This window comes from Argopecten irradians, chromosome 13 (genome assembly GCF_041381155.1).
Source record: "Argopecten irradians isolate NY chromosome 13, Ai_NY, whole genome shotgun sequence".
Taxonomy (NCBI): Eukaryota; Metazoa; Mollusca; class Bivalvia; order Pectinida; family Pectinidae; genus Argopecten; species Argopecten irradians.
The window spans coordinates 33,968,685-33,985,885 of record NC_091146.1 but is presented as its reverse complement, the minus strand read 5'-3'; the positions used below and the strand labels follow the sequence as shown (position 1 = coordinate 33,985,885).

At 32.7% G+C, this 17,201-nt stretch overlaps 1 protein-coding gene across 1 annotated transcript; it reads right to left on the bottom strand.

The window, feature by feature from the left end:
- Window positions 1–6: 6 nt before the first annotated feature.
- Window positions 7–15,994, bottom strand: LOC138305838 (uncharacterized). The gene is made up of 9 exons (XM_069246102.1): window positions 15,878–15,994; window positions 15,056–15,181; window positions 12,816–12,925; window positions 11,501–11,545; window positions 7,547–7,623; window positions 6,778–6,920; window positions 4,392–4,424; window positions 1,151–1,310; window positions 7–18 (listed from the first exon to the last, which is right to left on the bottom strand). Exons 2-9 carry the CDS (start codon window positions 15,157–15,159, stop codon window positions 7–9), a joined length of 684 nt encoding a protein of 227 aa, XP_069102203.1. The 5' UTR covers window positions 15,160–15,181; window positions 15,878–15,994.
- Between the last annotated feature and the right edge of the window lie 1,207 nt (window positions 15,995–17,201).

The window sequence follows — 17,201 nt, the reverse complement described above, 5'->3', positions numbered from 1 at the left end:
CAGAATTTAGAAGAAGATCTGTGTCCAACCAGATCAACAATTACAATAAAGCTACTGTTCCATAATGACCTTATATACGCAGTCACATGCACAAAATGCATAACTTCTCAAAGATTCTCCATTCACTCAATCATAACCAATATATTCCATTGTTGTTTATCATTAAGTTATTCCCTATAGGTATCCATTGTGACATGATTTTATCTGAAAAGCATGGAGCAATGGTACTGACAGATCTCTGATCTAGGTCACAGTGACCTACTTACCTGTATTATTGGTACTGACTGATCTCTGATCTAGGTCACAGTGACCTACTTACCAGTGTTCTTGGTACTGACTGATCTCTGATATAGGTCAATGACCTAGTGTTCTTGGTACTGACTGATCTCTGATATAGGTCAGTGACCTACTTACCTATATTATTGGTAATGACTTATCTCTGATCTAGGTCACAGTGACCTACTTACCAGTATTATTGGTACTGACTGATCTCTGATCTAGTCAGTGACCTTCTTACCTGTATTATTGGTACTGACTAATCTCTGATCTAGGTCACAGTGACCTACTTACCAGTATTATTGGTACTGACTGATCTCTGATCTAGTCAGTGACCTTCTTACCTGTATTATTGGTACTGACTGATCTCTGATCTAGGTCACAGTGACCAACTTACCTGTATTATTGGTACTGACTGATCTCTGATATAGGTCACAGTGACCTACTTACCAGTATTATTGGTACTGACTGATCTCTGATCTAGGTCACAGTGACCTACTTACCTGTATTATTGGTACTGACTGATCTCTGATCTAGGTCACAGTGACCTACTTACCAGTATTCTTGGTACTGACTGATCTCTGATCTAGGTCACAGTGACCTACTTACCAGTATTATTGGTACTGACTGATCTCTGATATAGGTCACAGTGACCTACTTACCTGTATTATTGGTACTGACTGATCTCTGATCTAGGTCACAGTGACCTACTTACCTGTATTATTGGTACTGACTGATCTCTGATCTAGGTCACAGTGACCTACTTACCTGTATTATTGGTACTGACTGATCTCTGATCTAGGTCACAGTGACCTACTTACCTGTATTATTGGTACTGACTGATCTCTGATCTAGGTCACAGTGACCTACTTACCTGTATTATTGGTACTGACTGACCTCTTATAAGGCGCATATTAGAGGCAGGCGTTGGCGCAGGAGCAAACGATGATTTCTGGTCTCTGTGAGGTGATAAGTTTCGATGTGGCCTGCTTGGTCTCGTTAGTTTGCCTCCATAACGAGCATCTTTGATGTCTCTGGAAAAATGAAGATCATGGATTAAAACTTTGTCTTAATTCTAGTTATTTTCTAGCAGGTATTTCAAATTTAATTTTGATTGAAAAAAAATCTCAAAAACATTGTTATCTCTGGTATTTCATACTTCATTTTGCTTGAAAAAAATTATTCTCGAAAACGAACTCTATGATATCAATAATGAATATGTATTTGTTTTTGAGGAAGAAGTCCTTTGATCACATAGGATTTGCACATAGAATAGCAAACTTTGCTATTGCCTCATGGCAAAAGGAAAATTTGAGATAAATATTGTTGCAAGATATCACACTCAGTCAGAAGTGATAAGTATTGTATTTTGTATAAGTCTATTATTTAGGAGATATAATCAACATATATCACTGTAATTAATCAATAATTAATTAATTAATGGATCAAGTGGGGAAATTCACTCTAAAGATATGGATTAGAAACTCTTTTTATAATGACATACGATACTAAGGGGAGATAATATTCAAAGGGAGATAATTCTTGTAATTTCATAATGTACATTGCATATGGGGAGACAACTCTTTTTAAGGGATGACGATACCATTAGCAGATGATAATAACATAACATTTGCAGAGAATATATACACTGTATTGCACATTTAATTAGGGCTTTTCACCATTTCGGTGAAAAGACCTATTGTTTTTGTTCTGTTTTTTATTATTATTATTAGCATTATTATTATTATTATTCTACACTTTTTTGTGTTCAAAATGATAAGAGGTATGTCAATGCCTTATTGTTATATTGTATGGCATGAGTTGATGGGGTGACCGCAACATTTTTAAGTAGGTTAAAAATCCAAGATGGCCGCCATGACGTCATACCTAAAAAGTTTAAAACAGCCATAACTCAAAAACCGTTTAAGATACAGCAAATATTTTTGATGTTTTATGTAGATCGTATAAAAGACTAACTTTTATTTAATTACAGCAATTAGGTCAAAGGTCAAACAAAAAAGTTCGCTATGGGGTCAAAGTTCACGAATTTTTATTTTTTTTTATTTTGCGAATGTCATTCTGATGAATTTGGTGTCTTTTATTTTTTGGTAGCACTTCCGGTTAATGCTATATGCCATTTTGAACAATCCTTTGATCTTTGCTAAATTCCGGCCAAAATGTTTAACATTATATATTGTCGAACTGAATGACTAATATAGTCTGCAATTGCTATAGAAAAGACCCCTCTAATGCTCTCTAACGTTTGATATGATTTTCATCTTCATCAAAAAAACAAAATGGCCGCTATGACGTCATTAACAACAACGAGGACCCAATTTGTTTTCTTGTTTCACATACAAGTGCAGATTACATATAGTTACGAGACCGTGTTTTGTGAAGGTCAAATCAACAGTAAAGGTCAAATCAACAGTGAAGGTCAAATCAACAGTGAAGGTCAAATCAATAGTGAAGGTCAAATCAATAGTGAAAGTCAAATCAACAGTGAAGGTCAAATCAACAGTGAAGGTCAAATCAATAGTGAAGGTCAAATAAACAAGTACATAATTATCTAAAAGATTTTTTTTATTAGCTTTACATCCTATTAACAGCCAGAGTCATGAAAGGATATGCCAGGTTTGTTGGTGGAGGAAAGCCTGAGTACCAGGAGGAAGACCACGGACCAACAGTCAGTACCTGGCAACTGCCCCACATGGGATTTGAACATGTGACTTAGAGATGGAGGGCTTGTGGTAATATATGTCTTACTAACTAGGCCACTGCAGCCCTTATCCTAAATGCATTTTAATAAAAAATAGTTCAAATGTTTTAAACACAGTCTAACTGCTAAAATTCTAATATTAATAATTCTAATATCTATACATGTAATTTAATTACTTTAAGATACATTAATTTGTTTTTCTTTGATTAAATAAAGCAATTACAAATATGATAAAAGATGCTCCACTGCCAACAGAGCATAATTGATATTCGTCATTTGAACAATAATTGGTGTTTTAATCGTGTATATATGCCTAATTAACACAAAATATAATATGAAATAATTTATTTTGCCTTTGGTGCATGCACAATCAGTACTTAATTCCATATAGAAGCTCAATGCTGGTTATGGTGTAAAGAAAGTAACTTTTTCAACTTTAAGAAAATACTAAATCATCAGCTCCTTTGTTTGATAGTGAAAAAATACCATTTGTCAGTGGTGGAGCATCTTTGATTCATGAATATATTGCAAATTTTTTTTTTTTTTTTTTTTTATTTTACAAAATAATGTCATGATATTACATGTGTTGCGAAGTGAATTATTAGTAGACAGAATAATACGAATAATTGTGGGCTCAATCAATTTATAACATGTATAGTAATACCTCTCTAACTCAAACCACAAGGGACTCGGTTAATAATTTGAGGAATACGAGGTATTTCAGGCATCGACAGTCAAAGTCTTTGATACCAATGTATGACAAACTATGCATGTAAATGACATTTGAATTAACATTTTTTTTTCCATTTAAACATGTTTAAAAGCATTTTAATTATCTTAAAAGTGATTTTCAACTGTTGTGATAATAGAATTCATTATAGATGGATAAACACACTCATTCAAATGGGACTAATTTCCATACGTACCATGTGATACCTGATAACGTTAGTGCGGGACTAGTATCTGCAGTGGTGATGGAATAACACTTTGTAATCTTCCCACTGAAATGACGTTAGCTCGTGATATCATTTTTTTGACGTCATTCCATCACCAAAAGAAACAATAGTCCTGCACAAATGTTATCGGGTATTACATGGTACATGAATTAGCCCGGGCCAATTCCGTTAACCAACAAATCTATTGAGCGAAATACCCGAGTGTTCAACATATGAATATGAATTAAGGAAAGCAAATTTATATCTGTTTGAGGAATAAGGGGTATTTGACGATCAATATCTGTTTGAGCTATCCTGAGGGTTTTGTGACATGAAATATACAGACCTATCTGGAGCATTAGGTCAGGACTATGTGATCAGTTTGATGAAACTCGTATTCGAGGAATGCGAGTTCGAGTTAGAGAGGTTATGCAGTGTTATCATAATTTAAATTCTCTCACCGCACTGTCAACGGAGCATTAAGATATTTAAACCTGGAGAAACATAGAAATATGTCTTACATAATTATTAAGGTATAAGTATTAAATATGTTACGATTATTCTCAATGACTGAAACATACAATCAAGTACGGAACAATTGACCAATCGCAAGGCAGTATATAGTCACAACTCATGCTCGCAAATGCTCCTGTACTTATTCAATATCGCAGAAAATGTTGAAGCATACATTATACAAAATGCAAAGTTAGGTGTGGTACTCAGTAAGTCTGATTGACAGCTGGCGATCTTGTCCTATGTTACCTGAGCAGATATATTTATACTGCTTTTGTGTAATATATTTATATCTAGATGATATCAAGGGTGAATTTATCTGATGAAGTCAATTATTTTAATTAACCTGTTAAACAGCTAATTACTGTAATTAGTAAATAGACGACAGATTCCATAGAAATCTAGTTTAATGCTTAAAGTGAATAGTCGGGCAAAGAAAACCAGTCTAAATGCGTTCATTGGCCTTCCAAAAGTTCTCGCATATTAATACGACGGCCAAGTTCTGCTTAGTTTCCCAGTTCTGACCATTAAAGTAAAGAAAAATTGAAAGCATTGAAAGCGAGGCTGCGTGGAAATGTATAACCACGGACAAAGTGAGCCGGGTAGACGTTTTAGAATTTCCATACTTTAAATTAATTTCTTCGTGCGCAGACAGATTTTGACGAGAGATTTTATTTTTCCATTTCATAAGAAATTATACTGGATACATTCACACCATTTTTACCGACTTTAGCCATCCTTGCCCGACTGTTCACTGTAAACATTATATTAACATATGAAATGAAACCATTGGTAAACCCAAAACTTGTGAAATAAGAAAAAAGTCATAATTTAACTGGAAAACTTGTAATTTAACTTTCCAACTCTTAAAATAACTTCCCTATTTGTAAAATAACCATAAAGTTGTAATTTTAACGCATTTTCAGTTAAGTTACGAGTTTTTCCAGTTAAATTACGACTTTTTTCTTATTTACGAGTTTTGGGCTAACCAGTGTACTGATATGTATCTTAAAATTTAAACTGAATATTTAGTTGCCGGTAGGTCAGACCTATTCAGTAGATCTACCGATGGTACAATATCATTCAAAACCACGTTAGATAAGAATATTTTATATACACCCAGTAAAACAAAGATTTATTCCTTCAAAGAAAAGTGATTTTTAGATCTAATCAATAATTAAAATTTACCTGAATATAAACAATAAATAAACAGCTCCAATTAATGTAAACAAACCTGAAAAGAATTGAACCTCCCAGGGCCCAGACCCAATTTACCTCATATTCTTGTGTCATACTGACCAAAGTTATTTGACTCATTCACCCCTGAAGACATATTTAGACTCTCCCAGATAAAGGACTAGAACAGTTCATTATGAGATTTCAGGGGTGAATGAGTTAAATACTGGAATGTGGTAATGTGACACTCAAAACAATGGCTGCTTCATTAAACTGATATCAATCTATTAAAGCGGTGGGGTCAATGTTAGGGGTCAAAGGTCATACTACCATTAATCTCAACAATGGATTATATTGATATGACTCTGAACTTCTGTATTATCAAGGATTTATAAGTGAGGAGGATTCGTCAATGTCTCTTTACACTACTAAACGCCACGCGAGACGCCGATATGAACTGGTCCGGGAATAAAAACCATTTTTCTCAAAATTACTTGTCTTATCGAGTCAAAAGAAACACAATTGTAAAGTTTAATAAATTCCACAACGTTAAGTCATTGATTTAAGGACAGAAGATTTAAAAGAAATGCCTTAAATTTTCATAAAAGAAATTCTACAGCTCATGAGATGACGGCCCGCTTTTGAAAGTAAGACGGTAATCCTCACACCCACAAGCTACATCAAAGGTTATGCCGCCAGATATCAAAGGAAAATCTGTCGTAGCCCAACGTCACCATCAGTGCACAAACACAAAAGCACTTGCGCTGTATTCGTCCAAAACCCGAGAGACAAATCCTTCTTACTTATAAAAACTTGGTATTATAAAGAAAATCATTCCAATTAAATAGTCTGTTATCTTTATAATGTCTAGTTTTGCGGGTCAATCTGTGGTAGTTTCTTGATAAAGCTAAATTGACACCATATACCAAAATGTTCAGTTGCTCATTCTCTTTCAGAAAAATAATAGCGTCAATATTTTTTACCATGCGGTGAGGTCAAGGTTATGGGGTCAAATGTCGTTTAGTCAAATACAATGATACAGGCTTTAAGTAGCTAGAACTTCAAGTTTAAAAGTAGATCACCTTTAAATTCCCCTTTTTTAGCGTTGAATATATAAGTATGTATTTATGTGTATCGGTATAGTTTATAGCACTTTACCTGCCACGGTAGGAATACATGGGCTTGATGAGGAATATTCCTGATTCTTGTTCGATTGAGTCCAGAGTCTCCATCGGGAGGTTTGCCAGGCGAATTCGTTCAGATCCCATCTGGTCCATTTTGTCCGCCCAAGTCTTTGCACGCTGTAAAAAAAACCCAAAAAACTTCCTTATATGCCGTAATTTGTAACTAACCAGTGCATTTAAGAATTGTTACAAAGGGAGTCGCTTATCTTTGAACCAAAATGTTGTGGACGAAAAAAGTCAGCCACATCGCCACTCTTTCTGTACTCATTTGTATTTGTAAAATTAAAACCTATGCATTGTAATCATTGTTATTCTCAAAAATGTTGGTAACTTTTGGTAGTGAATAACATATTAAAGCTCTTCTTGATTCATGAGTATGAAAAATTTGGCACAAATATGACAGTTTTAAAAACGATAATAAGAAATGATTTTTATCCCAAATCCCTTTCATAATAAATAAACACAGTTTGTAGACAGTTTAAATTTTATCAAAAAACTAACATTTCACAGATTTTGAAAACAAAATTAGTTTGAAAAATGTAGCCATCAATCTGCAAATTCGCTGCAGAACATTGGGTTAAATGAAATATAATTACAGGTATATAAAACATATTCACCCTGGCAATTCATAATGGGTTATTCCAGTCATTAAAATGGAAGAGTTCATATGTGTCTTTAGGGGTGTTTGAGTTAAGATACAATATATCTATAGGTATAATTAATTCCGATAAAATAAATCATACCTCATTCTGTAGTGCCTCCATCTTGTCAAGAATTTCAAACACATTTTCATTCAGACTCTTGCTCTTTTTGACATTTTCTGGGAAATAAAAGACAAGAAAATTGGTGAAAGTTTGGAATTTTTTTTATCATATTGATGTCAGCTAGATTACAGGATGACCATATCAAAATTTTCATGATTTTCTCGATTTCCACGATTTTCATCATTGTGTAGAAAATTGATTTTTAACTATTGTCTTGTGGTTTTAAAATTTTCTTATCTGGCTGTAAAGTATTATAAGACGCTTTCATATGTGGATATGACGGAAAGGGATATTCTACCTGAGGGTCACGAAATGTTGTAAAACCTGAGAATTGCCAAGAGTTTTACAACATTTTGTGATCCCGAGGGTAGAATATCCCTATCCTTCATATTCACATATGGAAGAGTATTTTTCTGTCATACCTCGACGTTTTTTATTGCAATTTTACTTCTACAAATTTTTGCCAATTTGAAATAAATTTGACAATAAATGCGACTGCAAGTCAATTCCCCATACATGAAAATTGTGTGATATCTTCAATGGAAATTCCGTTGTTTGTATCTTTTAACGTAAATCTAGACTAGTTTCTGAAAAAAAATTGTTAAAACTTTACCGAGAAAATAGTAATATTGTTGATGCTGTGACATCGTGAAGCTTTATTGCATGGGTAGCAATGTAATACAGCCTCGGGCAAAAAGAGTGTATTGCCCTAGACCAGCCAGTATTACACGTGTAGGTATGAGAGAAAGTATATATATTTCATACATTTCTGAATAATTCAATTTAATGAGTTACACTCATTTCTATTGCTCAGAAATGTACATCGAGTATTATGACATCACACATACAGAACATTTTCGTGGGGAAATTTAAGAGTGGCAGCTATTGGCCAAACTAAATTATTGGCCATGATATCAATGCGCCACAACTCAATTTGTTGCTCCACCGCCGACAGAGCATAAATGATATTAATCATTTGAACAATAATTGGTGTTTAATCGTGTATATATATGCTTATAAATTAACACAAAAAATAATATGCAATAAGTTATTTCGCCTTTGGTGCATGCGCAATCAGTACATCATTCCATATAGGATATAGTGTCACGGAATTTTTTCGGGATGCAATTAATTATTTTTTATATTTTTAACTTGAAGTAAAATTAGAAGCTCAAACTTTTCAATGGTGGTAATGGTGTAAAGTAAGTAACTTTTGTAACTGAAGAAAAATTCTAAATCGTCTGCTCCTGTTTTTTATAGTGAAAAAATACCATTTGTCAGCGGTGGAACATCTTTAACTGTAAAAAGTAAGTAAAAGCATGGAAATTAATGCCTACAGTACCTCATAGACACCTATGAAAAATAGAGTTTGTTCGTTTTTTGTCTATGACTTCATAACCCCAAAAGATATTGAGAATATTGCTTATAATTTAATTCAAATAACTCACTCAGGTACTAATTAGATACAAATTTCCGTGATTTTACTGACTTTTACAATAAAAAAAAAAAGAGTTTTGTTGCAGTGATATCTTAAAGGTCGTGTACTGAAGGTCATAAACTTGTATTATGAAAATACCCACAGTATAGAGAGAATTTTATTTTGACATTTGTTATGTTTGGAGTTAGTATACTGGCTATGTTAAGCTCATCAAACACAACTCTGTGTTAACCAACATTGTCTTGGAAAATAAAGTATATACATATACACCTTACAGCAGTCACTTTACATACAATGAACTTGATGCCATGTTAAATTAGAGACAATTGCTTCCAAATAGTTTGAAAACATAAATTACATCTTTACTTTTGTACTGTACATCGAAAACCAGCACACAAGAAATCATCAAACTAAAGCTTAGATATCCAACAAATAAGATCTAGGTATTGTTTTTTTCAAGCTCATTAATGATTTTCAAATAATTTAAAATGAAGTATAAATCATCAAAGGAAACATTTATTCTGTTAAAATTTCTTCTTGTATTTGCGCTTTTATTATTATATTTCATATGTAAATGTACTGATTTTATCGGTAGTTTTATTTTCGCTGTCTTTGAGGTGCTGACTCACTTACAGCGCTATATTTTGTTTAGTAAAAGGATATATTCTGTATTGAACCAAAGAATGGCACTAATTTATATCCGTACATATAAATGATAATTTACAAATCTGGCTACACTAAATTAAGTATTTTTAAAGTAGCAACTTTCTTCTCATAATAAGAGAAAATCTCCCTGCACTCAGATAACCTACTAACTACACAAAATTAGATCGCGTAACTACGGGAAATTAAATCGCGTAACTACGGGAAATTAAATCGCTTAACTACGGAAAAACAAATTGCGTAACTATGGATAATTAAATTGCATAACTACGCAAAATCAAATTGCCTTATAGCTACTGCTAATTAGATAGCGTAACTACACAAAATTAAATCACATAACTACGGGAAATTAAATCACATAACTACGGAAAATTAAATCGCATAACTACGGGAAATGAAATTGTGTAATTACGGGAAATTAAATTGCATAACTACAGGTAATTACATCGACTAACTATTGAAATTTAAATAATTTTACTACGGGAAATTAAATTGCGTAATTATGGGAAATTAAATCGCATAAGTATGAGACATTAAATCGTGTTACTACGGGAAATTGAATTGCATAACTACAGAAAATTTAATCAAGTAACATGGTTCGCACAGATTTTCAAACCAAAATTCCAGCACTTTTCAAGCACTTTTCCAGCACCTTTTCTAGATTTTCAAGCACTACTTTTTTCTTCTACATTGGACTTGAAATCAGAATTTTCAGAAAACATGCCTACAATTTTGCAAGCAATTTGTTAGTACAATTTTGTAAGAGTAATTAGATTCAATTACACATTCTTATCAAACAACAAAGTCATCCCAAGTAATGTCTGATTACTGAAATTATGATAAATTGATTGACAACAGAGCTTTTGCCAGTGTTCTGGGAGCATGAAGTTTCAATTCCAGCACTTTTCAAGGATTTAAAGAAAAATTCCAGCACTTTTCAGCACTGACCCAAAATTCAAGCACTTTTCCAGCACTGACCCCAAATTCCAGCACTTTTCATCTTCTGTACGAACCATGAGTAACTACGGAAAATTAAATTGTTTAACTACGAGAAATTAAATCGTGTAACCAGGGAAAATTAAATTGCATAACTACGGAAAATGAATCGCGTAACTATAGCAAATTAAATTGTTTACTGTATCCTCCATATCAACAAATGAAAGAGACATCATTTTTTTTTATCTATCTTATGTACATTACGTTTATAAGGGAGACAACTCTACTGCAATCTATAATGAAACAATCATGCTACAAAATGTATACTTGTACAAATGAATAATCATCTACGTATTGTATAAACTACAATCCCATGCTACGTGATTTTATAAACCATACTACAAATCCATATCAAGAAACATCTTCACATTTTTATATCTCCCATGCTGTATATTTTAGCACCACCATGCTACAGAGAGTTATGAAAACCACCACGCTACAGAGAGTTATGAAAACCACCATACTACAGAGAGTTATAAAAACCACCATGCTAAATGATTTTTTTCTATGAAAGATGAGATAAATATTCTACATGCTATTCACACCTCTGCTACATTATCTTAATTAGAACCATCACATGCTACACAGATTTTTTTTGGTAGGTAATTAAGTATTTGTTTTTAAATTATTTTAATTAAAAATAATGTAAATTTTAATAATACATTTTTTTTAATTGTTCCCCACAAATTGGAAATTTTATTGGAAAATAAGAAACCCACCACAAGTCAAAAGACAGAGAAATGAACCATGCTAAATTTGACCAAGAGTTCACAGAGAAGATCAACTATAGAATTAAAGAGGGGAGACAACTACTGCGTGCACACCAATCCCTGTACCTTCAATGGAAATAGTGAGGTGTGATGGTGTCCGCTCGCTCAAAACTGGTACATCAGGCAATTGGAAATAAATAATACAAATAAATATATGTTGTATTTACTGTTATGTATATTTTAAAATCATCTTGACCATGTGTGATTTATATCATTATTATCATAGTAACAAGGTTTAAACCTTTTTATTTACTCCTTTATTACAGACAAATAATTTGTCTGCCCTCTAATTACATGTAACTTCATTGTCTGCCCTCTAATTACAGAACCTCATTTGTCTGCCCTCTAATTACAGGTAACTTCATTTTCTGGCCTCTAATTACAGACAACTCATTTGTCTGCCCTCTAATTACATGTAACTTAATTCATAGTAAGCCCTCTAATCACAGGTAAATCCATTGTCTTCTTATTACAGGTAACTCCATAGTTTGCCCTCAAATTACAGGTAACCTCATTGTCTGCTCTCTAATTACAGACAACTTCATTGTCTGCCCTCTAATTACATGTAACTTCATTGTCTGCCCTCTAAATACAGGTAACTCCATTATCTGCCGTCTAATTACAGGTAACTTCATTGTCTATCTTCTAATTACAGGTAACTTCATTGTCTACCCTCTAATTACAGGTAACTCCATTTTCTGCCCTCTAATTACAGGTAACTCATTTTTCTGCCCTCTAATTACAGGTGACTTCATTGTCTGCCTTCTAATTATATGTAACTCATTGGTCTGCCTACAAATTACAGGTAACTCATTTGTCTGCGCTCTAATTACAGGTAACTTCATTGTCTGCTCTCTAATTGCAGACAAATAATTTGTCTGCCCTCTAATTACATGTAACTTCATTGTCTGACCTCTAAATACAGGTAACTCCATTGTCTGCCGTCTAATTACAGGTAACTTCATTGTCTAAACTCTAATTACAGGTAACTTCATTGTCTAACCTCTAATTACAGGTAACTCCATTGTCTGTCTTCTTATTACAGGTAACTCCATAGTTTGCCCTCTAATTACAGGTAACTCCATTTTCTCCCCCTAATAACAGGTAACACCTTTGTCTGCTCCCTAATTATAGGTAATTCCAATGTCTATCTTCTAATTACAGGTAACTTCCTTGTCTGCATTCTAATTACAGGTAACTCCTTTTTCTGCCCTCTAATTACAGGTAACTTCATTGTCTGCCCACTAATTACAGGTAACTCCTTTGTCTGCCCTCTAATTACAGGCAATCCAAATAGCTGCCCCTTATTACAGATGACTTCATTATCCCACCCCTATATACCAATAACCCTTTGTATGTCGACCCTTTATATATAACTTACTTAGATCCTCATGTACATTAACTAGTTCTCGCTCCGGTAGACCCATGACCTGTCTGATCTGCATCGACTCACTCACCATCCGGTCTACAGCTTCAAGTAGTAGCTGGTAGCTACAAAACATGAACAGATGTTCAAATAAAACATATTTTATCTTAAAGTAGAATAATTCAAAGTACAATGTTGATCTCAACCAAATTTCTACTACAAAACATGAACAGATGTTCAAATAAAACATATTTTATCTTAAAGTAGAATAATTCAAAGTACAATGTTGATCTCAACCATAGTTCTACTACAAAACATGAACAGATGTTTAAATAAAACATATTTTATCTTAAAGTAGAATAATTCAAAGTACAATGTTGATCTCAACCATAGTTCTACTACAAAACATGAACAGATGTTTAAATAAAACATCTTTTATCTTAAAGTAGAATAATTCAAAGTACAATGTTGATCTCAACCAAATTTCTACTACAAAACATGAACAGATGTTCAAATAAAACATATTTTATCTTAAAGTAGAATAATTCAAAGTACAATGTTGATCTCAACCAAATTTCTACTACAAAACATGAACAGATGTTCAAATAAAACATCTTTTATCTTAAAGTAGAATAATTCAAAGTACAATGTTGATCTCAACCAAATTTCTACTACAAAACATGAACAGATGTTTAAATAAAACATATTTTATCTTAAAGTAGAATAATTCAAAGTACAATGTTGATCTCAACCAAATTTCTACTACAAAACATGAACAGATGTTCAAATAAAACATATTTTATCTTAAAGTAGAATAATTCAAAGTACAATGTTGATCTCAACCAAATTTCTACTACAAAACATGAACAGATGTTCAAATAAAACATATTTTATCTTAAAGTAGAATAATTCAAAGTACAATGTTGATCTCAACCAAATTTCTACTACAAAACATGAACAGATGTTTAAATAAAACATCTTTTATCTTAAAGTAGAATAATTCAAAGTACAATGTTGATCTCAACCAAATTTCTACTACAAAACATGAACAGATGTTCAAATAAAACATATTTTATCTTAAAGTAGAATAATTCAAAGTACAATGTTGATCTCAACCAAATTTCTACTACAAAACATGAACAGATGTTTAAATAAAACATATTTTATCTTAAAGTAGAATAATTCAAAGTACAATGTTGATCTCAACCAAATTTCTACTACAAAACATGAACAGATGTTTAAATAAAACATATTTTATCTTAAAGTAGAATAATTCAAAGTACAATGTTGATCTCAACCAAATTTCTACTACAAAACATGAACAGATCATCTGATGTTCAAATAAAACACCTTTTATCTTAAATTAAAATATTTCAATTTGTGGATCTCAACCAAATTTTCACTATAAGTGTATTGTAATGACTAATTGGAATATTTGTTAATTAGTGCATTGTAGTGTTACCACCGACCAAAGTCTTTTGTTAGTCCCCAACTAATTATCTCTATGAATATCTAAAGGTCCACTACCGATACATCAAATTAAAGCTTCTTAAAAACAAAAATAACTTAAGTAAATGTCTATTGATGGCCTACGATGAGGTTACAACACCAAACAAATGCAATATCCCCTCTGTAATCTATGTTAACAGGGAAGATTCATTTCGCTATATAGCCATCTGGCGCAGTGATAGTCTACCAACGAACGATAATTAGGATGACGGCGGGAAACATGAGACGACCTGTGTTATGAAAATTAACATTTTATTTTAATTAAATTGTTCAGAATGTGATGATGAGTATATTATTAAGGGTAAGTTAATAACTTTTGTGACTCTACAAAATTATCAATCTCGTCTCGAAATATTAAAAGCCGTATCAGGAAGGTAGTGGGCCTTTATATATGCTTGTGTCGGTGTTAACTTAAAAGTTTCAACATCAGTCCAATCAAATTTAGGTAAGAGGTTTTACTATAATTTCTATTATGGATTACTAAAACTTTTCCAGAGATTTTTTTTTCCAAAGATTTGAACACTTTTGCCTTTTTCTTTCTTTCTCTTTAATGGTGATATATTATTATATTTTGCTCATATAACACACACTTTTTTTCAGATATTAACAAGTGAAAAATTGGAGTGCCCACTACGCCTAGGTACAAGCCATGGAAACTCATTTAGACAATTCAATACAATTCTGATATTTTTGCCATGTCATTTTTACTAAATGTTTGAGTGATAACATTTTCTCCCGTGACCTACCCAACTTTGTAGAGGTTTTTCTTGACAGGGACATGAGGGGTGTAGGCCATCTTGGAAAACATTTGTGTTGAGCTGGTGAAGAAAGTTTTCTTTTCTCTCGTCATCCTCGTCCATGTCCAGCAAGTCCTAAAATAATAGAACTAATTGATTATCTCCCCTTAACCAATTTTATTACTAAATTACCTCCCTTTACTTGTTAACTGCCCTAAGTATTCATTAATATGTCGACTAACTATTACCCCCGGTATCTATCAAACTAGGTATTAACTAGCAAATTATCTCCCTTTGTCCAGATTCGAATTAACAAGCTATCATTATCCTATACAACTCCCCCTTCCCTTGTTTTGAATATCATATATCTTATGAAATTTTTTGAACCAACAAATTTTGTTATATCACTTATATGATTAACTTTGATTTAAACATTCTATCTGAAAGTTATCTCCCTTTTACAACTTCATGTCCATGATATACATAGTAGCACAACATTTGACTATGAGACAGTCATGTGAAAATGTGAAACAAACGGTATAACTTGACAAAACTAGCCGTTATCTAATTCAGATCTCTGTGTACTCAGACATAAGTGTATGGCATTTTCCTTCGTAGTAAATAAAACCTCCACAATCCAAAAACCTGACTATACCAGCCAAATATGCTGGTCCATATAACAATAATTCAGTTTAGACAAGTTCTGGTTTTATGATCAATCTGACTTTGCTGTTACAAATAACTCATTCACCCCTGAATCACATTTAGACTCTTCTAAATCAAAGACTAGACCAGTCCATTATGAAACTTCAGGGTGAATTAGACTGTCACCTCTTTTAGATCCTCAATAGACAAGTCCCAGATTCGGCCTTCTCTCTCCTCCTCCGGGACCATCTCCAGATGTATTTGTTTCAGCTGCTGGACCAGGGTGAAATTGTAGTGTAGCTGTAAGAAAAAAAACATTAATTATCAAACCCTGGACTAGGCTAAATTGTAATGTAGCTGTAAGATAAAATATTAATTATCAAACCCTGGACTAGGCTAAATTGTAATGTAGCTGTAAGATAAAATATTAATTATCAAACCCTGGACTAGGCTAAATTGTAATGTAGCTGTAAGATAAAATATTAATTATCAAACCCTGGACTAGGCTAAATTGTAATGTAGCTGTAAGATAAAATATTAATTATCAAACCCTGGACTAGGCTAAATTGTAATGTAGCTGTAAGATAAAATATTAATTATCAAACCCTGGACTAGGCTAAATTGTAAGTAGCTGTAATGATAGCTAATATTCAACCTGGACTAGGCTAAATTGTAATGTAGCTGTAAGATAAAATATATTAATTATCAAACCCTGGACTAGGCTAAATTGTAATGTAGCTGTAAGATAAAATATTAATTATCAAACCCTGGACTAGGCTAAATTGTAATGTAGCTGTAAGATAAAATATTAATTATCAAAGATAAAATATTAATTATCAAACCCTGGACTAGGCTAAATTGTAATGTAACTGTAAGAAAAAAACATTAATTATCAAACCCTGGACTAGGCTAAAGTTGTAGAGTAACTTCGGGCAAATATTTCCTTTTACATCAAGCAACTTACTTTCGGGTTGTTATGGGCGAATATCTCCTCTTCAGTGATGTAGTTGTCGACGGGAGAACTTGGGCGGTCGGGAGTGTTTATACCACTGATGATATCAAATATCACCTGCCTAACCATCTGCTCTGCTTGTTTCTGCTGCAAGTCTCGCTAAAATATCAACATATATTTTTTTTTAAAGTTTTTACCTTATAATTTGACTTGTTCAGTCATTATTATAATGCTAGTTATTGATGCTAGCCAAATTTTCTTTGATTTTAACTGAAAAAGATAAAAAAAAAATTCAAAAAAATTTGATTATAGTCAAAGAGTTTTAAATTTCATTATCACTTATCAGGCTTTCACATTGTTGTCAACTCAAACTTGTATCAGATTCACAGGCCTTGCTTTTGAAATATTTTGTCGATCCGGAAAAATATTTTCATTACCGTATTTCGACCCAATAAGCACCCAGGGCGGTTAAAAATTGAAAATAGATATATGGAGTACCTATCAGGACCAAATTTGGGCTGACACTTCACACAATTATTACACTGAGTAGACCATTAA

Excerpts from the sequence above, each read along its gene's own strand:
- LOC138305838 (XM_069246102.1), bottom strand. The coding sequence starts at position 15,159 with ATGACGAGAGAAAAGAAAACTTTCTTCACCAGCTCAACACAAATGTTT. Across the intron at positions 7,624-11,500 it reads CCTCACTATTTCCATTGAAG|AAAATGTCAAAAAGAGCAAG; the intron begins GTACAGGGATTG and ends TTTATTTCCCAG. Across the intron at positions 6,921-7,546 it reads TGGAGGCACTACAGAATGAG|CGTGCAAAGACTTGGGCGGA; the intron begins GTATGATTTATT and ends TTTTTTTTACAG.